General features: G+C 38.9%; 2 protein-coding genes across 2 annotated transcripts in view; both read right to left on the bottom strand.

The window, feature by feature from the left end:
• Positions 1 to 65: 65 nt before the first annotated feature.
• mrpl45 (mitochondrial ribosomal protein L45) lies at positions 66 to 11,288 on the bottom strand. The gene is made up of 8 exons (XM_067431487.1): positions 11,132 to 11,288; positions 10,686 to 10,881; positions 8,459 to 8,576; positions 8,254 to 8,352; positions 1,102 to 1,150; positions 827 to 976; positions 563 to 736; positions 66 to 257 (listed from the first exon to the last, which is right to left on the bottom strand). Exons 1-8 carry the CDS (start codon positions 11,192 to 11,194, stop codon positions 159 to 161), a joined length of 948 nt encoding a protein of 315 aa, XP_067287588.1. The 5' UTR covers positions 11,195 to 11,288; the 3' UTR covers positions 66 to 158.
• A 160-nt stretch (positions 11,289 to 11,448) lies between these two features.
• The window catches only part of npepps (aminopeptidase puromycin sensitive), a 32,912-nt gene continuing 20,240 nt past the window's right edge, over positions 11,449 to 24,120 (bottom strand). Inside the window, exons 17-23 of the mRNA XM_067432359.1 lie at positions 22,297 to 22,516; positions 21,046 to 21,188; positions 20,333 to 20,389; positions 20,142 to 20,249; positions 15,854 to 16,009; positions 15,631 to 15,678; positions 11,449 to 13,394 (exon numbers count right to left, since the gene is read on the bottom strand). Of these exons, the coding sequence (XP_067288460.1) occupies positions 13,248 to 13,394; positions 15,631 to 15,678; positions 15,854 to 16,009; positions 20,142 to 20,249; positions 20,333 to 20,389; positions 21,046 to 21,188; positions 22,297 to 22,516 (879 nt within the window). The 3' untranslated portion in view covers positions 11,449 to 13,247. The remainder of the gene's footprint in view (positions 13,395 to 15,630; positions 15,679 to 15,853; positions 16,010 to 20,141; positions 20,250 to 20,332; positions 20,390 to 21,045; positions 21,189 to 22,296; positions 22,517 to 24,120) is intronic.

Below are 24,120 nucleotides of genomic sequence, written 5' to 3' on the forward strand. Positions count from 1 at the left end.
ATGTAACAAATCAATATATGCATGCGAGTTCAATTAAAGATGCAAAAAAAGGCAACAACCCAAGGTTTTATAAATACAGAAATATTTATTTTGATTATTGTGAATCCAACTGTACAGAGTAGACCTGTGTTAGGTGGAGTAAGGCATTGCATTCAGAATTACTTATACCACTGCACTGCCTTTGGCTTTGGTACCTGGTAATTCAGACTCTCAAACTCGTCCTCGGGCTTCAGCTTAGGACCAGGAATCATGATAGTCTGTTGAAAACAGATATCAATTATTAAGTAACATCTCTCACTTTTAAAAATCCCAAGTTTTGATCCTTCACATACCTAATTCAAATACAACATTTATTAATGTTTTTTTTTTTTTTTTTACTGCAGCAAAAAAATAATAAAAAAAAATAAATAAAAAAAAAATAATAAATAAATAAATATATATATATTTGATTTTATACAACTGTTGCCATGGAATTGGAACACCTAAATTCAATTATTTGGAGGAGTGTCCTAATACTTTTGGCAATATAATGTATATATGGAAACAAACAGCAGTAATTTACCCTAATAATGGGATCTTTTGGGGGAGCCCATGCTGGAACAATCTTGCCGTGAAGTCTCCAGCACCCATAAGGGTTGACCAGATGCCTCTCCAGCACTAGGTATTCCAGGACATCCCTGGGTTCATCTTCATCCCCAAGCATCAACCGGCCAAATCGGTCATAGATCGCCAATGTCTGAGAGATGGATTGAAGTGGTATCATAAGCCCAAACTCAGTATTCCCATATAATTCCATTCTTACCCCAAATTCTTCTTCTTCACTTACCTGTCTAGAATGCATACGGAGAGTCACCTGGCCATACAGGTTGCCCTTGCTGATCATATCAGGACACCGTGCATGAACCACCCGCGGTGGCTCCAGTGATTCAATGAAGCGCCAGCGCAGAGTCTTATAACGGTTTCCCCGAACCATCTCCTGCAAAACATGCACACACACACACACAGGTTGGACAAACTGGACTCTAAAACAAGGCTGCTGCTCTTTATAAGAAAATAACGAGTTAAATTACTGGTGAATTTTCAGTTCATACATTTACTTACAGGGTAACACCTCTCTGTCACCAAAGAATGGAGCTTTTCTTTGTTAAATCTGGGGGAAAGGGGCATTTAAGAATACATAATGAGTAATATAGAAGTTGTAAGTGGGGAAAATTGGAAAAGAAAATTAATACCACATACACTACCATTCAAAAGTTTTAGATCTGTAAGATTTGTTAATGGTTTTTAAAAACAAGTCTATTCTGCTCACCAAGGCTGAATTTATTGGATTCAGCAAAAACAGTAATAATGTGAAATGTTTAACATTTTAAACATTTAAAATATCTGTTTTCTATTTGCATTCAATTTCTATTAGTGGATCGGGCAATAGTCGAAGGCGAGGCCCCCAACCACCCGATCTCTGGACACGGAAACTGGCTTTATGGACGTGGACCTTGCTGAGGGGGAAGGAGCCTGAAATTGTGCAGGAGGTCGAGAGATACCGACTAGAAATAGTTGGGCTCACCTTCACGCACAACTTGGGATGTTAAGCGAGCTCTCAGGTTCAATGTTTCCCGAGTAGGCTACTGGATTTTAACTTGGAAATTTATTTTGAAAACAAAAAAACTCTTGTTGATTTCCTTAATGGCTTCTTTGTCGCTGAAGCCAAAATGAGTCCACACTTTAGCTCTGTACACTGCGGGAGCAGAATAATTCTATCGTCTTGTGAGCTGGGTTTCCTAATGCTAATGCACACCCTTGCACCTTGCGCTTCTCCTGCTCTGTGCGTCAGTCAGAATCCTGCACGGGTCCATTTTTGGAGACCCGCCCCCGCCAGTCCCCGCAAGGTTTAGTACCAGATCCGACCCGTGACCCGTGAAGATATCAAAATTAAATCCGCACCCGCCCAGACCCATTAAAATTTAGTGCCCGCGATACACACGCTAAAACATTCAAATTAAAATGCTTTATTTTTTATCCTGCACCTCTTTCAACATCACAACAGCGTCATGAATCGGCTAATGAAACAGGCAAAATTGCCTTTAAAGACTCGTTGTCAACAATTTCATATTGCTACTCCACTCACCAACTTTACTTTTACTTCATCCATTGCTACTCATGCAACGCTCGCTCCTTCTGGGTTACGAGAGGCATCAACAAAAATTTTAATGTCGCAGTGGTGGTGACGTGACGGGTCAAATAGCATATCGTTGTTGCGTGTGTGTGTAATGGTAATTTGGACATAGAAATTGTAATAGCCAATATGTTCGATGGGGGAAGAAGGAGGCGGGAACCGGCGAACATTTAAAAGACTTTAACCAAACAAAACAAAAGTAACGTGGGCAGCCCCTCATGGACATCTGCCAAGCGCACACACATAAAAAAACGTAAAAACAACTCAACATCAAATCCGGGTCTGGTGATCTCTCGTCCTTATATGCCTCCGAGCTCCCTCAGAGGACTCGAGACCGGTGTGGCTCACATGTGACGCTCATTCACAATCACGCCCTGGTCTCGCTCTCTCTCGTTCACTTTGCCACAGAAATATTGCTCATATTTTTCATCCGCCAATCCACGCTACTACCCGCCCGCACAGAGTTAATTATCCGCCCGCATCCCCGCCCGTGAATTTTATAGATGTCACAATACACCCGTTTTAGCCACTTTCATGCGGATACCCGCAGGTACCCGACCCGTTGCAGGAGTACCCGACCTGGCGTCAGTTAGGTTCTGAGATAACACTGCCATCTAGTGGTTGGGTTGTATACAGTCTGTGGTTTAATTCGAACACAAAGCCACGAAACTTGGATGTAAAAAAAGTAAATATATAAATATCGATAGTGTTTTTGAGAATCGATACAGTATCAGCAAACATAATATCTCGATACCCACGTGTATTAATATTTTCTTACACCCCTAGTCGGGAATATGTCTCTCACTGTCATATGTGCTTACGGGCCGAACGGCAGTGCAGAGTACCCTGCCCTCTTGGGGTCTCTGGGAGGGGTGCTGGAAAGTGCTGCGACTGGAGACTACATTGTTCTACTTGGGGACTTCAACGCCCACGTGGGGGAGTGACAGACACCTGGAGGGGTGTGATTGGGAGGAACGGCCCCTATGATCTGAACCTGAGCGGTGTTCTGTTATTGGACTTCTGTGCTAACCATGGCTTGTCCATAACGAACACCATCAGTGCACGTGGCACCAGGAAACCCTAGGCCGAAGGTTGATGATCAACTTTGTGGTCATCTCCTCCGACCTCCGGCCATATGTCTTGGACACTCGGGTGAAGAGAGGGGCGGAGCTGTCAACTGATCACCACCTGGTGATGTGTTACAGTGCGTTCACACTTGTAGTTCGGTTCGTTTGGTTAGTTTGGTCCGGACCAAAAAACAAAAACAAACATAATAGTCCTGGTCCGCTTAGCGTTCACACGGGCATTTTTAACAGCGAACCTAAAGTTACCGAACCAAAGGCACAGGGAGACGCTCACAACCTGATTGGTCGGTTTATATGACGTAGGAGCTCGTTTACCGAACATGCAAAACAATGCTGTGCGCGGATTACACGCGCGGGCATTTTATGCGTGTACATATGGCATTATTTTTTACCAGAGAACTCATGAAGAGCTCATGAAATGTTCACAACATTCAAAACAACGCTGTGTGCTGGATTAAACTTGATCATTTTATGCGTGTAACACATATGGCATTATTTTTTTACCAGAGAACTCATGAAGAGCTCATGAAATGTTCAAAACAACGCTGTGTGCTGGATTAAACGCGATCATTTTATGCGTGTACATGTGGCATTATTTTTACCCGCTGAGAACTCATGAAGAGCTCATAAAATGTTCAAAACATTCAAAACAGCAGCAGGATTTCCTCCGTTGTGCAGAAAAGAGTCGGGCGTCTCTTGTGACATTATACGTCCGGTTTTTGGTCCGTTTACATGTGTTTGGTCCGTGTTGCGTTCATATATCAATCGAACCGCACCAGAGTTCGTTTGGAAGCGGACCGAGACCCATCTTTTTAGCGGTCTCGGTCCGCTTGTTTGGTGCGCACCAGAGTTCGGGTGGCAGCGTTCACATATGTTCAAATGAACCGCACTAACCGAGCAACCGCACCAGGGTTCGTTTTAATCGAACCAAACATGACAAGTGTGAACGCACCCTTAGATCCAAAGGCAGGGGATGAAGCTAGACAGACTCGGTAGACCCAAACAAACTGTGAGGGTCTGTTGGGAACGTTTGGCTGAACCCCATGTCAAAGAGATCTTCAACTCACACCTCTGGCAGAGCTTCGACCGGAACCCGAGGGAGTCTGGAGATATTGAGTCCGAATGGACTCTCCATCTCCATTGTTGTCACGGCCGCTCGGAGCTGTGGCCGTAAGGTCTCCAGTGCCTGTCGAGGAAGCAAACCCCGAACCTGGTGGTGGACACCGGAAGTAAGGAATGCCGTCAAGCTGAAGGAGGAGTCATATCGGGCCTGGCTGGCTTGTGGGGCTCATGAGGCAGCTGACAGGTACCGGCAGGCCAAGTGGACTGCAGCCCTAATAGTTGAGGAGGCAAAAAAAAAATTGGGCCTGGGAGGAGTTCAGTGAGGCCATGGAGAAAGACTATCGGTTGGCCTCAAAGAGATTCTGGCAAACTGTCCGATGGTTTAAGAGGGGGAAGCAATGCCCTACCAACCCTGTCTACAGTGGAGATCGGCAGCTGTTGACCTCAACTGGGGATATTGTTGGACGGTGAAAGGAATACTTTGAAGATCTCCTCAATCCCACCAACACGTCTTCCTTTGAGGAAGGAGTGGCTGAGGGCTCAGAGGTGGACTCGTCCATCACCCGGGCTGAAGTCATCGAGGTAGTTAATAAGTTCTGGCATAATTGGTGGCAAGGCTGTGGGGGTGGATGAGATCTGTCCTGAGTATCTCAAGTTTCTGGATGTTGTGGGGCTGTCTTGGCTGATGCTCTGCAGCATCGTGTGGTGGTTGGGGACAGTGCCTATGGACTGGCAGACCGGGGTAGTGGTCCCTCTTTTCAAGAAGGGGGACTGGATAGTGTGTTCCAACTACAGGTTAATCACACTTCTCAGCCTCCCCGGAAAAGTCTATCCAAGGTACTGGAGAGGACAATTCGGCTAATAGTGGAACCTCGGATTCAGGAGGAACAGTGTGGTTTTCATGCCGGTCGTGGAACACTGGACCAGCTCTATATCCTTTCCAGGGTGGAGGGTTTATGGGAGTTTGTCCACATGTGTTTTGTGGATTTGGAGAAGGCATTCAACTGTGTTCCTCGTGGCACCCTGTGGAGGATGCTCTGGGAGTATGGGGTCCGGGGCCCCCTGCTTAGTGCTTTTCGGTCCCTTTACGACCGGACTAGGAGCTTGGTCCGCATTGCCGGCAGTAAGTCACACTTGTTCCCGGTGCATGTTGGTCTCGGGCAGGGCTGCCCTTTGTCATCGGTTCTGTTCAAAATACATATGGACAGAATTTCTAGATGCAGCCAAGGGCCAGAGAGTGTCCGTTTTGGGGACCACGCAATTATGTTGCTGCTTTTTCCAGATGATGTTATGTTGGCAACCTCAGACCAGGACCTTCAGTGTGCACTGGGACGGTTTGCAGCCGAGTGTGAAGCGGATGCGATGAGAATCAGCACCTCCAAGTCCGAGGCCATGGTTCTCAGTCGGAAAAGGGTGGCTTACCCACTTCAGGTTGGTGGGGAATTCCTGCCTCAAGTGGAGGAGTTCAAGTATCTTGGGGTCTTGTTCACGAGTGAGGGAAGGATGGAAACGGGAGATTAACAGCCAGATCGGTGCAGCATCTACAGTAATGCGGTCGATGTACCTATCTGTCGTGGTGAAGAAGAGCTGAGGTAAAGCTCTTGATTTACCGGTCAATCTACGTTCCTACTTTCACTTATGTTGATGAACTGTGGGTTATGACTGAAAGGACAAGATCACGGATACAGGCGGCTGAAATGAGCTTTCTCCACAGGGTGGCTGGGCGCTCCCTTAGCGATAGGGTGAGAAGCTCTGTCACTCAGGAGGCGCTCAGAGTAGAGCCGTTGCTCCTCCAGATCGAGAAGAGCCAGCTGAGGTGGCTCGGGCATCTATTTTGGATGCCTCCTGGACGCCTTCCCAGGGAGGTGCTCTGGGCACATCCCACTGGTAGGAGGCCCAGGGGAAGATCTAGCACACGCTGTAGGAATTATGTCTACCGGCTGGCCTGGGAACGCCTCGGGGTTCCCCCGGAGGAGGTGGAGGAAGTGGCTAGGGAAAGGGAAGTCTAGGCGTCCCTGCTTAGATGGTTGCCTCCGCAACCCGGCCCTGGATAAGTGGAAGATGATGGATGGATGGATGGATGGTTTTCCATTTGAATATATTTTAAAATGCCATTTATTCCTGGGATGGCAAAGCTAAATTTTCAGCTTCATTAATCCAGTCTTAAGTTTCACATGATCCTTCAAAAATCATTCTAATTTATTATCACCAATGTTGGAAGCGGTTATGTAAAAAAATCCCAAGATTCTGTAATAATTAGAAAGTTGAAAAGAACATAAAGGGTAAGTTCACCCAAAAAGGAAATTTATGTCATTAATGACTCACCCTAATGTCGTTCCACACCCATAAGACCTCCGTTCATCTTGGGAACACAGTTTCAGATATTTTGTATTTGTATCTAAGTGTAGGCACACTATACTGTCCATGTCCATTAAGGAAATGAAAACATCATCAAAGTAGTCCATATGTGACATCAGCTGGTTTATTACAATCTCTTGAAGCATCGAAAATACATTTTGATCCAAAAATAGCAAAAACTACAACTTTATTCAGCATTGCCTTCTCTTCCGCGATTGTTTTCAAACCTCAAATAAAGATTCAAACTAGGGCTGCACGATTAATCGAAATCAAACCGCAATCGCGATTTGTCTTGTGTGCGATTATGAAAGCTCGAACGCTGCGATTTTAATGAAATAAATAAATGCCCAGTGTGTTAGCGAAGAGCGGCTTTGTGATAAAAGCTGCTCCGTCTGAAAGACTGTGAGTTTGAGTCGCTTATAACGTGTGTTTGAAAAAGCAACACGAGTCAAACATCTCCACAAACTAGTGAAGCATTCATAAACCTGTTCAACAAAAGACAATGTTTAATAACATGTAACCCAGCAGTCAAAATAAGTTTTCTGTAAAATATTACAATAATAATAATAATTAGTATTAGTATATTATTGTTATATTTATTCTGACATACTCTTTTTCATTTGTAATTATGAAAGTGTTATTGTAATGGTAATATTTCTTATTTTTAAAAATATTTTTAGCAGTAATAATAGTCATAATAATTATTATTAGTCACATTAATATAAAAACACAAAATGTTATATACACACACTTTTCATTTGTAGAAAATACTAATAACAATAATCGCATTTTAAATCGCAATCGCAATTTTTCCCAGAATAATCGCAATTATATATTTTCCCCAAATCGTGCAGCCCTAATTCAAACGGTCATGAATCAGCGTATTAATTCATGATTCGCAACGCCAATGTCACGTGATTTCAGCAGTTTGGCAGTTTGACACACGATCCAAATCATGAATCAATAAGCTGATTCATGACCGTTTGAATCTTTATTTGAGGTTTGAAAACAAACGCGGAAGAAAAGACAATGCTAAATAAAGTTGTAGTTTTTGTTATTTTTGGACCAAAATTTATTTTCGATGCTTCAAGAGATTCTAACTAACTAACTGTCACATATGGACTACTTTGATGATGTTTTTATTCCCTTTCTGGACATGGACAGTATAGTGTGCATACACTTGGATACGCTCTCAGACAAAATATAAAATCTTAAACTGTGTTCCGAAGATGAAAGGAGATCTTACGGGTGTGGAACAACATTAGGGTGAATCATTAATGACATAAATTTCATTTTTGGATGAACTAACCCTTTAAACTTAAAGAAAATAAGTTTTGTGCAACATTATAAATGTCTTTACTGACTCTTTTGATCATTCCTTGCTGAATAAACAAACTTGCATACTGTTATAAAAGCTTTCCATTTCAGATAAATGCTGTTCTTTTTTCAGTTTTTGCTGTATTTTTACTAAAATAAAAACAGCCTTGGTGAAGAAAAATCATACCGATCTAAAACGTTTGAATGGTATAGTTAACTCTAAAGCAGTAACTATTGTTTAAAATAGTATTTTCTTACTGTGTAAGTGCTGCATGAGCGTCTATGAAGATCTGTTGAGCTAGTCCTGGAAACACTTTAGTGGAGAAATCTGGATCATGATCCTTTATTTTACGAATTCTGGTCAAACAGAAAACCATACCAATATTAGACCAGCATAGTTCTGTTGGATTAGATTTTTAGCATGAAGTTTAAAGTGAAACATTGAGGCAAATGTGGGCCTTACGACAGCTGTGACGCTGCACTCTGACGCAGCTGTTCTGTGCGCTGTTTCAGACCTTCTTTGGACAGAGTGGAGAGGCGGGCATCTCCTTCAGGAGGAACGTACGGATCAAAGATACCAGCTGGAAAAAAAGATCGTACATGATGACTATCCATTATGTGAAAATCCAACATCACTTATTTATCATCTAAACATCTGAAGAGCAATGACCAAGAGGCTTTGAAGATAAATCTGAACAAAAACTAAACATACATTTAAAAAAAAAAAAAAAAAAAAAAAAAAAAAAAAAAAAAAATCACAAAACTCTGCACTAATACAGAACTAATAAAAGGTTTGAATGCACACTATCATTCAAACGCTAATGGTTGGCAAGATTTTTTTTAAATGTTTTTAAAGCAGTCTCTTCTGCTCACCAAGGCTGCATTTATTTAATCAAAATTAAGTAAACTAATATTGTAAAATGTTATTACAATTTAAAATATTTTTTTATTTAAACATACTTAAAATGCAGTTTATTACTCTGATGCAAAGCTGAACTGTCAGCATCATTACTCCACACTTCAGTGTCACATGATCCTTCAGATATCGTTCTATTATGAAGATTTAATTATCAGGAAATATTGTTTGTTATTAACAAAGCTGAAAACTGTTTAATATTTTTGTGAACTCTGAAAACTTTTTCAGGATTCTATGATGAAAAGAAAGTTTAAGTGAACAGAATTTATTTGAAATAGAACTCTTTTGTAGTATTACAGGTGATTACTTAAATTTGTATTACTTTAATGCATCCTTGCTGAATGTGTTAATTATATATATATTTTTAAAACAGGCAAACAAACAAACAAATAAATAAAAAATCATACTGACCCAAATCGTAGTGTATGTTTCACGTGAGTATCTTAAAGGGAAATGCATTAATTACTCATTAATCATGTCGTTCCAAACCCGTAAGACCTTTGTTCATCTTGGGAACACAAATGAAGATCTTTTTTTTTATATAAAGTCTGAGAGCTTTCTGTCCCTAACACATGTGAATGAACCTCATTGGTTATTGCTGAAGCTCAAACTAGCTGCATAACACATGAGAATGAACCTCATTGGTTCTTGCTGAAGGCCAGAGCTCAAACTGCATAACACGGGGATGAACCATTTGGTTCTTGCTGAAACTCTAAAATGCTGTGTAACACGAGAATGAACCTCATTGGTTCTCACACAAAGCAAACATGCTTGTGCTTCCCCATAACTGACATGAGTTGATGAATGTTTATTTGTGGATAAAAGTCTACATTTAATCTGTTCATCATATAAAGTGATCGTGTCTCTCCAGAATATTTGGACACAATTTTAATTCATATGGATTAGTTTTAAGACCACTTTGTAAACTTTTTGACAGAAAACTATTAGATTTCATCAATAAGATCTTCATTTGTGTTCTGAAGATGAACAAAAGGAACGACATGAGGGTGAGTAAATAATGACATCATAACATTTTTTGAGTGAACTATCCCTTTAAAAACGCTTTGATCAGAAGTCTTACATTGGAATAAATTGCGCCAAAATACACATTTCTAAAAACGTATTTTAATACTTAGCAAAGAATGAGTAGGTGTGTGTATGAGGGGCCGTACAAGCCATAATTCATTCTGGTACTCTCACACACATACATTCTCCTTTTACATACATATATTTTCTACTCTCACACACATACATTATCCTTTTACATAGGTGTAGAAATGTATGTATGTGAAAGGAGAATGTATGTGTGTGAGAGCGGACTATATGTGAAAGGAGAATGTATGTGTGTGAGAGCGGACTATATATGTATGTGAAAGGAGAATGTATGTGTGTGAGAGCGGACTATATATGTATGTGAAAGGAGAATGTATGTGTGTGAGAGCGGACTATATATGTATGTGAAAGGAGAATGTATGTGTGTGAGAGCGGACTATATATGTATGTGAAAGGAGAATGAATGTGTGTGAGAGCGGACTATATATGTATGTGAAAGGAGAATGTATGTGTGTGAGAGCGGACTATATATGTATGTGAAAGGAGAATGAATGTGTGTGAGAGCGGACTATATATGTATGTGAAAGGAGAATGTATGTGTGTGAGAGTACCAGAATGAATTATGGCTTGTACGGTCCCTCATATGTGTGTCTAGACTTCACACTTCGCACAGAGTTTGCATTTAAAGGTGCAGGCAATGACATTAATTTGACACGCGTACCTGTGCACGAGATGTTGATGGGTCTCTCTATGTATTGCTGTCGGACCACCACACCCGCAGCCCGGGCTTTAGCCTCCTGCTCGGTTTGTGTTCTCTCTTTCTCATTCACCGCTGGAGGAATGAAGTAGCGCTTCTTCGTGCGGATCGGAACCAACACCGGCTGCGGCAGCCGCACGTCCAGCAACGACGCGGCACACTGGATTATATGAAGGAGGGATTTTGGCAATACATGAGAATACATTAAATTAATATTTTACTTTTTACAAAAAATGTGGGTTTCCTTAGAAAACCAAGAAATAAATCACTCAGACATGCACTTAAGTCCCCAGCTGACACTCAATGAATATGATTTCACCATGCAAATGTATGCTCACTGACGTCATGCACACTCAAATATATGTCTCATAAATATGCCCTGTTGGTGTAATAATTTTATAATTTCTTACCTTAATATTGTGAAATGTCACAGGTTGAAAGCATTTCAACGTCCTACAAATGGATGTCGCCATGTTCTTCCCACACGGACTCCTTCGTTTAACTGAAAAATGGCGAAAATGCGCGGATCTGACATCAGCGCCCTCCTGTGACGAGGAGAAGCGCTACTACAGTATCTGACCTCTATGCCTCGTACGCGTCAAAGTAGTTTGAAGTTTTTTTTTTTTAATGAATAATTTTATATAGATGCATTTTGAAAGAAAATTTTACAGTCGACAAAGCATTAATCTCTGAGCATAACTAAAAGCATATATTCACTATAGAAATGTGATTTTTCACGACTTTATTTCCCATGACAATTTTAAACATCTTATTTCCATTTTTTTTTCCATGACTGCATTTAATAAGCTACCAGCTAATGTTAAAGCTGGAATACAGATTAATCACTTTTCAATTTGTAATACTTAAAAAATGCAAGCAGTCCATTGCACAAGGTTCCCCTCTTGCATCAGGTGTGATTTTCTTTATTGCCTATAGTTTTTGTCATCTTCGGCAATGTACTGAAAATCTTGTGAAATGAGACTCTCGGACGCTATCAATGATGTTTGAAAACTGCTATTCAAATTCATTCAGATACTGCAGTCCGCATCTTTTACATTGAACACAAGCTCCCAACATAAAATCTGTGCAAATGTGAACTTTCATAATCATATCTGTGCTTCAGAGTCACAAAACTGAGCATTTAACGCTGATAAAAAAATCTAAGTCCTCGCCTTTCCTCCCATTGTACCTGCCGTGCGTGATTTGAAATCATTATTTACATGTATATTCATAAGTGATATGTTTTCGAAACACTCATTTGAACTGTGTGAATGTCTATGGCATATACATTTAAGGGATACATGTTAATTTGTGTAGTTTACAAATGACACAAATATAAGAGCATGAAGAGTCTTCACATGTACAAATTCAATGTAGCATTCCAACAATACAGTTGCGCCCATTTATCATCTTTTTTTCTCACCTTCTTTAATGAACATCAATTGTATTTTTAAACAAAAGCACATTTCAGGGAAAGATTTAGAGCGCCACAGCAGATAATAAATTCTCCGTTTAAGGGTGTACCATGCCATCAAACAATCAGGTTAACCAATTTAAGGCCTCCGAGTTTGAAACCAGGTTAAATCATGATTTTTGGGGGGCTTTTTTTGATTTCAACAACAGACAAAAAAAATAATCATTAAATACATCTTATAAAATGTTTCTCTAACAGCTTTGTATTATCATGGCAGATGCTAATGACGTTTCTGTTTCACGGTGTAATTTCTATTCCGTTGTGTTGATTTCTGGAGGTATAAACCACTGGAAGTGCAGAAGAACAGGTGACAGTGACGTAACTTACAGGAGACAAGGGCAAAGAGCATGTATATATAATCACATTTCAGATTAATTGAAGGTCTCAGAACTAATGCTCGCAGTTAACAATATACACACAGTACCATGCTTATGCGTCTTCATTCCTAACCGTTACTAACGATGGGATTCAGAGCCGTTACCATAGAGTCCGTTCAATTGCCAGTGCGTCTCAACCTTTAACCTCCATTCTGCCCAGTCACGCCGCAGAGGATTCTGGGTAAAATGCGTATATAGCCATTACTAATAAAACTGAAGGAGATTTGTACAGAACAAAAGAAAACACAAACAAACAAACTTAAAAATTGAGCATATCAACATCATGCTTGTTTTTTTTTTTTTTTTTTACCGGTGAATGCAAGGAAAGAGAGATGATTGTGTTATAATATCACTGCATAAGAAGAGCGCCATACTGAAGGAACGGAGTGTGGACATGCATTACCAGCTCATAAAATAACATGGAGAATCTCTCGCGTTTCAGTCTCAGCTCTGCTCGAGTGCACTTGCGCCTCCCACTGGCAGAATGGGGAACTACGTCACACTCAAGAGTGAATTACAGTCTTGTTTCCTAGTTTCACTTCTCTTTATTGACTCTTGGGTAATTCTTAAGATGGAGTTGCAGTTTTGAAATCATTTCTGTTTTCGCTGAAGGTAGCCAGATGATGCTCATTTTGGAGTGAGTGAGCAGGTCAGGGAGGGGTCAAAGTTCAGAGGTCAGACAGGGGGCGCTTTCCGCTGCAGCAGGTACTGGTGGATGTCCTCTGCGTCTCTCTTGAGCCAGGCAGCGTTCAGGTGAATGTTCTCGCAGCACTGCTGTACCGTACGCTCGGCCGCTGGTGCGTGATGACTTTCAAAGAAACTCTGAAAACAGAAAAACCACCAACATTTCTGTGAAGAACAATATCCTGTAGCGGTTAACAGCATTGCCTCTCACTTAAAACCAACCAAACATCTTTTTGTGACGATGGGGGATGGGGCGATGGGGATACAGAAATGCCTTCCCAGTAAAACTCTGAAATGTTTTTTATTTTTATTTTTTTATTGTAATTTGTTCCTGTGATGGCAAAGCTGAATTTTCAGCATCATTATTCCAGTCTTCAGTGTCACACATTAAATCTTTTTAATATGCTGATTTATTATCAATGTTGGAAACAGTTGTGCTGCTTAATATTTATTGTATAACCTGTGATACTTTTTTCAGGATTCTTTGATTAATAATAATAATAATAATAATAAAAAAAGGAATCACATTCATTTAATTTTATTAATATTTAGCAATATTTTCTTTCCTTTTTTTAAAAGAAATTAATACTTGCAATGCAGCAAGGATGTGTTGAATAGATTAAAAGTAAAAGTAAAGATTTATACTGTTAAAAAAGATTTATATTTTTAATAAATGCTGTTCTTCTTTAAATTTGTATTTATCAAAGAATCCTGAGGGAAAAAAAGTATCTCAGGTTATAAAAAAAATATTAAAATAATAATTAAAGTATATTTCCAATACTAATAAATTATGATGTGATTATGAAAATCCAGCTTTGATCACATAACTGAATAATATTTTAAAGAAAATTTTAAATATTAAAATAGAAAACTATTATTTTAATTGTAATAATATTTCACAATATTACTGTTTTTTTTTTTGTATTTTTAACAAATAAATGTAAGCTTTTAACAGATAAATGTAAGTAAATTGTGTGATAAGCTTTTATCTGTACTTTTGCCCTATGGATATCTAAAATAATCTATCTATCTATCTATCTATCTATCTATCTATCTATCTATCTATCTATCTATCTATCTATCTATCTATCTATCTATCTATCTATCTATCTATCTATCTATCTATCTATCTATCTATCTATCTATCTATCTATCTATCTATCTATCTATCTATCTGTGTGTATGTATGTATGTATGTATGTATGTATGTATATATATATATAGGCAAAAATGTGACTTGGTTTGGAGTGATTCGAATGATGAGACTTTAAAAAATGTTATCAGTAAATAAATACCACTTTGATTGATATTTTGTTATATAATTGGGTGGCATTCGTACATTAAGTGAAAGCCGTTTTTTTGTGTGATTGTATATACATTTTCAATCTTATTATTTTATTTTATAAATGTATTTATTTAATTTCATTTATTTATTTAATTTATTTTATTAACAGATAAATGTTCCTGTACAAGGTTTATTATTTTTTTTAAACAAATTTGCATTTCATTCATGGTAACTGTATATGGACTTCTATAACGCATTCAATCTGATTTACTAATAAATCATTCAGATTACTGAACTGACCCTGATAAGATCAATTCAAATGAAAAAAATTGCTTACTTGGTTTGTTTTCGAGGAACACTCCACCGTTTTTAGAAATAGGGCTTATTCAACATCTTTTCCTACAGTGCATGCATTGTTTTAGTTTGGGAGGGTTGCTGTTAGCTTAGCATAATGAATGGAATCCTATGTTGCCAGCTAGCATGTCAACAGTAAAAGTGATATTCACAACGAGTAAAAATAGAGATGCAGATTAAGACTAGGCGATTTCCTAGGCAGATGGGACTATATTATGGGGAATCACAGGCGAAGCACTGCAACTTAGGCGCAGAGATATCACGCAACACATTGCGATCGCTCAACAGCTTGAGTGTCTGTGCTCAACACTGGTCATATCTCTGCACCCAAGGAAATCACCTAGTCTTAATCTGCATCACTATTTGTACTCGTTGTGAATACGCAGGCCAGAAGAAGTAATAAGGTGTTTTCTTTTTGATACCTTTACTCAGGACATGCTAGTTGGCAACATAGCTTAATGAATGGAACCCTAAGCTAGCGGCGACCCTGCCAACCTAAAACAATGCATGCACTGAGAAAAAAATGCATTTGCCACATATCTAAATGTAGGAAAGAAGTTGAATAAGCCCTATTTCTAAAAACGTGGAGTGTTCCTTTAAGAGCAATACCTAGTCAATGAAATTGAATTTTAGAGCTGAACATAACTATAAAATTGTATATATTACAGAAAAACATTTCGCTGTTGAATACAAAAAAGGCTTTGTAAGTGAATTGAGAAAGCATGTGATGCTCACCTTAACTTCAGCAGCCATTTTATCTATTGCAAACCCATCCACTGTCAGCTGCAGTAAAGAAACAAAACAACGCATCAACACTGCATATATACAAGAACATACACATAGTGAATATAAACAATCAAATTAGATTTGGTACTGTATTTCTCATCTTAATTCACAAGAATGTGTTGCTTATTTTATCTGTGCTTTTGTCTCTACTTGTGTACTGCACTTGTTTCACCTTGATAAGTCTTGATATGAGGAAGCCGCCCTGGTAACGGTTATGAAGTTCTTCCCAGTTGTCCTTAACAAATTTCCATGCAGCTTTGCGCCCCTGTTTGCTGCTTCCAGCTACGCCCCCGATTACCGACACGGTGTCCTGGGGACGAACCTCCTCCTAAAAATACCACAGCCAGAATCAGTGTCACGGTTCACACTGTCACTGGAGATTTTTAATTCCTACAGACTCAGATTAGAGCTCAGAGAATGAGCGTGTCAGATTGGATTTCTTGTGAGAATATTAACTCAAAGATGAGAGAGTTGGAAATGGCGCTTTACTGATCTCCTGGGGAAAATTGAGGCATTGCATCTTTAAACGTTAATCAAAGGGACAGAAATAATACTGGCCCTTTTAATACATTAAAGGTCCCGTTCTTCGCCATTCCATCTTTCAAACTTTAGTTAGTGAGAAATGTTGCTGTTGGAGCATAAATAATACCTGTAAAATTATAAAGCTCAAAGTTCAATGCCAAGCGAGATATTTTGTTTAACAGAAGTTCCCTTTCAAAGCCTACAGCAAACGGCCGGTTTGGACTACACCTATGCACTTCCTTGCTTGAATGACGTCACTAGAACCGTTTGTCGACTAACCCTCCGCCCACAAGTACACGCAAAATAGGGGCCGTGGTCTTGTTGCTCTTGCATCTCCCCGTTATGGTAAGAGGCAGGACCTTTCCGGGCAAAGTGCGCCAAGCTGCTGTCCAATCACGGGAAGCGCTGGCCCAATCAGAACTCGTTACGTGTTTCTGAAGGAGGGACTTCATAGAACAAGGAAATCATCAGTCCGTTTTTAGGACAGAGAAAACAGCGCTGTACAGATAAGTAAATTGTGTGAAAAATACAGTTTTTTTACACACAAAACATGAACTCATGTTATATTGCACACTATAAACATAATCGAAGCTTTAAAAACACGCGAAGAACGGGACCTTTAAATAAATGAATCTAACCTATATTTCCGATCATTAAATATACTGTGCTTAAATGGTCAAATGCACATACATTTATGTCAAAATGTTCCTTCTGTGGAATACTCAAACACAGTCGGTTATATCTTAAATGAACATAAACAGTTAAACTGGATGTGTGTCAGTATATCTGTTCTTAAAGGGACAGCAGCTTAATAAACCTGCTGCTGAATGTCATTAATGTCAATCAAACAACAAAAAAGTCAAAGGTATAATTATGGCTGCCTTCGACTATAGATTGTTCTAGTCGACTTAGTAGTCATGAATTAAAGCCGTTAGTCGACTAATTGCAAGTTTATTAATTTACTTAAATACGGGAGGCAGAATATATGCCTCCAGCATATATAAACGCATGCATAAAGCATTCCACAATGCTCTAGCACAGGGCTCTTCAAATCTTGCCCTGAAGGGCCAATGCGCTGCAGAGTTTAGCTCCAACCCTAATCAAACACAACCACCTGTGATTCTAATGATCCTCAAGACATTGATTAGCATGTTTAGGTGTGTTTGATTAGGGTTGGACTAAACTCTGCAGCACATTGGCCCTCCAGGGCCCAGTTTTTCAGAAGTAATCCACTAGGATTTTGGATAACGGATTGGATCAAATCTTGAAAATGTGTTTTTCAAAAGAAAAAACAGATTACATAATCGGATTAGATCAAATAATCCAATCTTGGTTTTGATCTGGACCAAACCTTTAGTTTGGGTTTTTCAGAACTTTTTTGTAGGATTTGGATCACTTTAATCCTAAAAATCTGGATTAAACTGATCCCATCAGAAGGGTGGATTCAGTGTGGATTTCATGGCCAAAATGTAATGAAAACTTTAAAAATATATCAAATAATACTATATTTGGATCATGCAGTATCTTACAAGAGATCCTATTTATTTATAAGGTTATAATTTGATTTGTTCATCCGTCAGGCTACAGTGATTAGGTAGGCTTTAACGTATTCAGCCTTTCAGTATAGGCCTACAGCAAAGTAGAAAGAGTTTGGCCTCAGGGGGTAGGAAACAAAATAATCCCCTAAACAGCTGTCAAAATTGACCAAAAACAATACATTTTATTCTGTCACTAATTGATATATTCATCACAATCGAAAATATTTTGGTTTTTGGAATATTTATTAGTGATGCATGCAATGATTAAAGTACATCTATACTTGATATAAATATCCTCAATGTCCAGTGTTTGTGCTGTAGGTCTCAGATGAGCAGACTGCTGGAAGAGGATGGGGTGGGGTTTTTCTTGTTTTTTTTGTTTATTTTTTAAATATGTGTGTTTACATTTCAAATAAAAATAAACTGATATTGACCCCACACTGGCTATTCTACTTGTTGCTCTTTACATATAGTTCTACATTGTGATTTCCTATCATGTTTGAGCACTGGTTGTCCAGGTTATCCAGATTTAGGCCCTGTCCACACGAAGCCAGCGCTTTCCCAATCCGATCTTTTTTTCCCCTCGTTTCAAGAAATAGCTGCGTCCACACGAGATTACAAAAACGGACTAAAAACGATGTAGTTTGCATGCCAGGCCAGTGTGTGGCGCTGTAATTCTGCCACAGAAATACACTAAAAACGGAGAGGAGTTGTGGCTAGCAGGGGTATAGCAGTGGTCGGAGGTGAGGCAAAATCTCACAATAAAATAACAATAAATACATTTGCTACTAAACAGATGTGTTTTATTAATGCCTACACCTACCCCAACCCAAAACATACCCTTACAATAATGCAGATATGGTAATTAAATTACGCGATATTGATGTGCGCATGCCCAGTGCCCGTAGTTGTATCCCTTAACTCTTTCTCCGTGCTGGACGTAGTGTGATGACATCACCGTTTCAGAAAATATACGGATTCGCTGTACACACGAAAACGAAAGATGATCGTTTTCAGATTTATCCGCTTTGGGACCCGGTTTCGAAAAATGTCGGATGCATGCTTCTAAAACGGTGGATCCGTGTGGACGAAACGCTGATACGGTACAAAATTTATACGTATACAGCTAAACACGTCTCCGTGTGGACGGGCCTTAGTGATCCTGAAAAGTTCCTATCCAGAGCAGATTGATCCAATCCGATGTTGCTTTAAAAACTGGCTCCAAAAGTAAGATGGATTACGTGATCATGGATCGCACAAAAAGGATTACTAAATCCGGATCAATTTTATCCGGATTAAACCATTTGAAAAACCGGGCCCAGCAGTATAAATGAACTCATCACCTCCACAGTATAGTGAACGCGCCTTTTAAGAAATGGATTACATAATCATAGAGTATTTGATTTTTTTTCAGATTGGTTCGTTTAAAAGTAGCCTTCAAGCTTTCTACAGATACAGATCTCTCATGCCTGTAATGCAAGCAGCATACTCATTCACTTATGTGATGCGCTACTGTTCAGGAGACCAAGACGGCAGAAAAAGCACATCTTATTTGTTTTCTTTATTTTACAAAAGTACATTGTTTGTTTGTTATTGTGAGTGTACACAAATAAAAGCCCTATACAGTTTGAAATTAAATATAAAAATAAGTGCTTCCATGTAGCCTAGCAGAGCACGCTATACTTCAGCTTCCACACTTCGCAAAAGCGCCCAATAGTAGCGAACATTTATCTAGGTTAACGTTAGACCAAGAGAAAACTTGACTATAACTTTTGTATTTTTAGTAAGAATTGATTAAAATTTCATTCATATAGAAGACTATGGTTTTACATTTGGTAATTCAATTTCTGTAGTATTTATGCTAAATAAGCCTACTGTACCCGAAAGTTTATTTAATTTATATCTTTGCTCTGTTGTATTCTTCCTCTTGTATTATTTACTTCTTTGTTCTTATCTTTAATAGTTAAAATAAAGTAACAAAAATAGCTATAATAATGGTATTATGGAAGCTTGTTTTCACACACACACACACAAAAAAAGTTTATTAAAAGACTTTTTAATCACACAAATCTGAGATAAAAAGAATTGTGAGATAAAAAGTTGCAATTACCTTTTTTTAAATTCTATGGCAGAAACTAGCTTCCGTATGATATACATCATCATTGTAAAATACAATTTCTCATATTGTGGTTTTGGTCATATCACCCACCCCTATTGGACCCCCCCCATCACGTTTGTCATGATTCACCCAAAAGGACATGACTAATGTCTCACACCATCACCTTTATCTGTTCAAACATTTCACACTCTTGCAAAGTGTCTTTCTGGTGCATTAAAATTTTCCACAGTCTGACCTATTTCTCACAGTAAGCGTGTGCGTGTGTGTATGTATTCACGTACCGATAGGGCAAAGTTAAGCACTCTCTGGATGAGGTCAGGGGCGGGAATGGCTCCCAGCACTCTCTCGATGCGGTTCTTCTCCTCCTGCATGTCTGCCTGCTTATGAAGCTGAACAAAGACAACAAAAGATGCCATTTAATTTCTTTGCTCCTTTAATGCTGTAACTAATTCTCAGACATGTAAATTGTCACCTTGAGCATGGTGTCGAGCGTTGTGCTGTCTCCGTGCTTCAGAACGGTCAGGTACACCTAAAAATATGCACACAAAAAAAAAACTATGTTTACAGAGACATGTTGATACAGGTCTAATAACAAAAACAATAAAGCAATAATAAAAACAATACAGGAACACCATTTACAAAAAAATAAAAAAATCTGATAGTATGGAGTATTTTTTATTAGACATTTCAGATATATTTATAGAATATGATTTCAGCCTCTGTGATTTACACTGTACTTCTGCCTGTAGCTGAACTTGCCATGAACTTGCACCTGCATAATATATATCTCTTATTTGGCCTTCAACATGTGATAAATGTTTCAAATTAGACCATGCCACTATTAGGGAGTAGCTAGAAGATTTGATTAAAATTTTGGATGAACCAATTAAAAGAGCTGGAAAGTACCCAACTGTAGGTTTTGGGCAGAATGCCTGAATATGAAAAGAAGAAGAAAACACCTAAACTGTATAAAAAAAAGAGTTACGAGTGTAATCGTTAGTTGTTATGCAGGAATCTCGGCTTTGTTGTCTCCACCAATAAAGTCTAAGCTTTGGCATCTGTAACTCCTGACTCAAGTGATCTCTTGCAAAGAGGAGAACATTTTTCTCCACGACAAATAAACGCTGAGTGCACTTTGATTCAAGTGTGTCTGTGTTATGAGTGGTATAATGCTAGAGGACTCACTGGACTCCTGAGGTCTGCAGACAGAATCTGTTTACCCTCCACATGCTCTTTGAATCTCCGCCGGGCCTCCTCCAGAGAGGCCTTATGCCCCGCTTTACCCAGCTTCCCCAGCACCAGACCTCGCAGCAGGGCGTCCAAATGCCCTGAAAGAGAGACAGGGGAGAGGGGCAACAAACAAAGGAGCACTTCATTTGAGTGTCTCATGACAAATGAATGACAAATGAATGTACCATGTAAAGAGTTTGTGAGAGAAACAATCCTGATTTTATTAGTTATATGGGTGAACTATTTTTAGTGTAAATGTAGCCTAATTGATGTGCACATGTAAACACTGAATTGGATTGAAAACTAAAACTGGAACATGCACATGTGCAATGACGCCGAAATGGAATAATGAGGTAAGAGCTGTTGTTGTTGAATAACGTCATCATTTTAAAATTATCCTTCCACTCAATGTCTGTGAAATGGAGCAAGACAATGTCCCACCAGTCCTTGTTCCAGACTCTCATCCACAGACGCCTTGTTTTAGGCACGGGAAGGGGCAATTGTACGGCTTGATAAATATAAGCAAGGCAGTACAGTGGTTCATGTGCTGGTGATCTTGTAATTAGGAGCTGAAATAGATAAATATTAACTCTACTCTTTAAAACACACACAGAAAAGGCAAAGTAGGAAAAAAGTATGCGCAAACTCCGTACATTCGTGCAGTGTGCGCATGTCCATAAAATCCCGATTTGAAGTGCACATCAGCCCGATCACTTTATTTAGAGTTCATGTAAACACTAAGTTTGGATTTACCAAGCGTAAATTTCATTACCACATGGAACAAAAGGTGTCCACGTGAACGTAGCACATTTGAAAATAAGTATTACAATATATTTTATAAAATAAGAAATACTTGTATTATTATATGCTAAGAAACTCTAAATTTAATTGAACTGATATTAATATTTACATTTATGAATTCATATTTAACATTAATTTAATTCTTTAATTAATTTAATATTGCCAAGTGCAATTTTACTGTTACTGGTATTGACTACAGAAATTTTGGTATGACAATCCTAACCATTTATTAAAAGCTATGATATAAAAAAAGTATAAAAAATAGCCTTAAATCTAAGAGGATGAGAAAATGAAAAAAAAAATAGAAAAAAAAAAAAAAACATTTGCTGACAAAAGGACCAAAAAAAAAAAAGTTTTTGATTTTTGCGTGACCCATCCCTTTATAGCCTGTGAGTTCTGGCTCACCCTCTCCGGTTTTGCTGTCCCAGCCCAGCTTCATGCCGATAGGGGTGAAGAGATCTCGGATGAACTCCTGGATGTCCTCGTGGAAGTCAGTGTGTGAGAGCAGAGAGGACAGAACACCCAGATTACAGCTCAGGTCACTCCACACCGTGTAGTTTGGCTCATTCACAAATGCTTCCATCACCTTCAACACCTCCACAGTACTGATCATACCTGCTCGAGCCTGAGGGCATGACAGACAGAGAGACAGCACAACACTATTAAAAACAGAAGGTGGTAATAGACGGCAGAGATGAGCGACAGATAGGGGTGGGTGATAAGGCAAAAACGTCATATTAGGAATAAAGATTTTATCAGGATTTTTTCATGTTAGTTTTACTGTTTTGCAAGTGAGCAGTATAGTCAAACTAATTTCTCTATTTTGAAAAAAAGTAGTCTTTAAAGGTAATAAAATATAAAAGAATGACAGACCATTTAGGCCAGTAATGGTAGGAATGGGAGACTAAAAAAAAATAAGGACAAACATGTACATTACAAAAACAATATATATCCAAATTAAATCAACTGTACTTTATTTTTTCACAGGTGTATTTAACACTTTCCCTGCCTTTGACAAGTTCTCATTTCGTCTTTTATGAGAAACCGCTTCCAAAAACAAGTTTTTTATGGCTTTCCATGTTTTCACTGTTATACAGTAAGGGGTTCCATTACGCATCTTTTGAAAGAGTACTGAATCTATTCAAATCAAATCAAAACACAGGTGAAGAAGAAGCAGAAACATGCAATGTGCATAATAATGTAATCATCAACATTAAACAGCATATCAATCAAAACTGCTTAACATTACCCTGAATAAAATATCGACCCAGCAAGGATTATAGGACTGTGAAGCTTCGGGGGTGTTGATGGACTCGATCTACTTAATCTGTGTCTTGATGAACGTGAGCTTTTTGCTCAAAATGTTGCTTTTTTTTTTTTACATTTTTGGGGGTGGGGGAAGGGGGGTTGACAGAGGGCTTGTTCTTTCTTTTGAAATATTGCATGTTCAGATAATCATTCAACAAATTCTGGAGGCCAAGATATTTTTGTGAAAATGATCAAAAATTCTTCTTCTTCTTCTTAAACACTGTCAAGAACTAACAGTTAGTATTCAAGTAAGAAATTAAATGAACAAATTGTAAAATATTAGCCTAGATGCCAGCCGAACTTAGCCCCGCCCACAACATTAGAGGTCGGGAAGTTCAGTCTGGACTTGATCCGTTGTGGAGCCGTTGTGTGTATAAATGATATATACAGTCATTCTTATTAAATCTACTGAAGTTAGTCCTTGAAGATCAGTAAGTGATTTTCCCTTTTCTGTCTGTTGTTTGATAAACATTAATGACAGACAGCAGCAGGTTTATTAAGCTGTTGTCACTTAAGACCACAAATATAATATACTGATATGCATCCAGGTTTCCCTCAAGTGTTTACGTTCAATGAAGACATAACCTGACTGTGTTAATGTAAACCTTGTGTGTATTTGACAGTTTTAGCGCAATAGGATGCGAAAGATAACTTAGTTTAGTACTTTAGACAGGCTTTTAGTGTGTGCATGCTTACACGGTCAGGGCTGTTTCACAAAAGCAACGTTAGCCAACTATGGCAACAAGTTCTGTTGTAGGGTTGTGCCGATGGACGATATCATCGTCCATCGTGATGGCTGTGCGACATCACGATGGAGAAACACCATCGTGATGCCACGCCCCCGCCCCGCTGCGAGCCTTGCGAGTCAACACACCAGAGTATGTGAGCGGAGCAGAGCGGCGGCAATTTCCCCTCCACGCT

This window comes from Pseudorasbora parva, chromosome 22 (assembly GCF_024679245.1).
Source record: "Pseudorasbora parva isolate DD20220531a chromosome 22, ASM2467924v1, whole genome shotgun sequence".
In the NCBI taxonomy this organism is placed as follows: domain Eukaryota; kingdom Metazoa; phylum Chordata; class Actinopteri; order Cypriniformes; family Gobionidae; genus Pseudorasbora; species Pseudorasbora parva.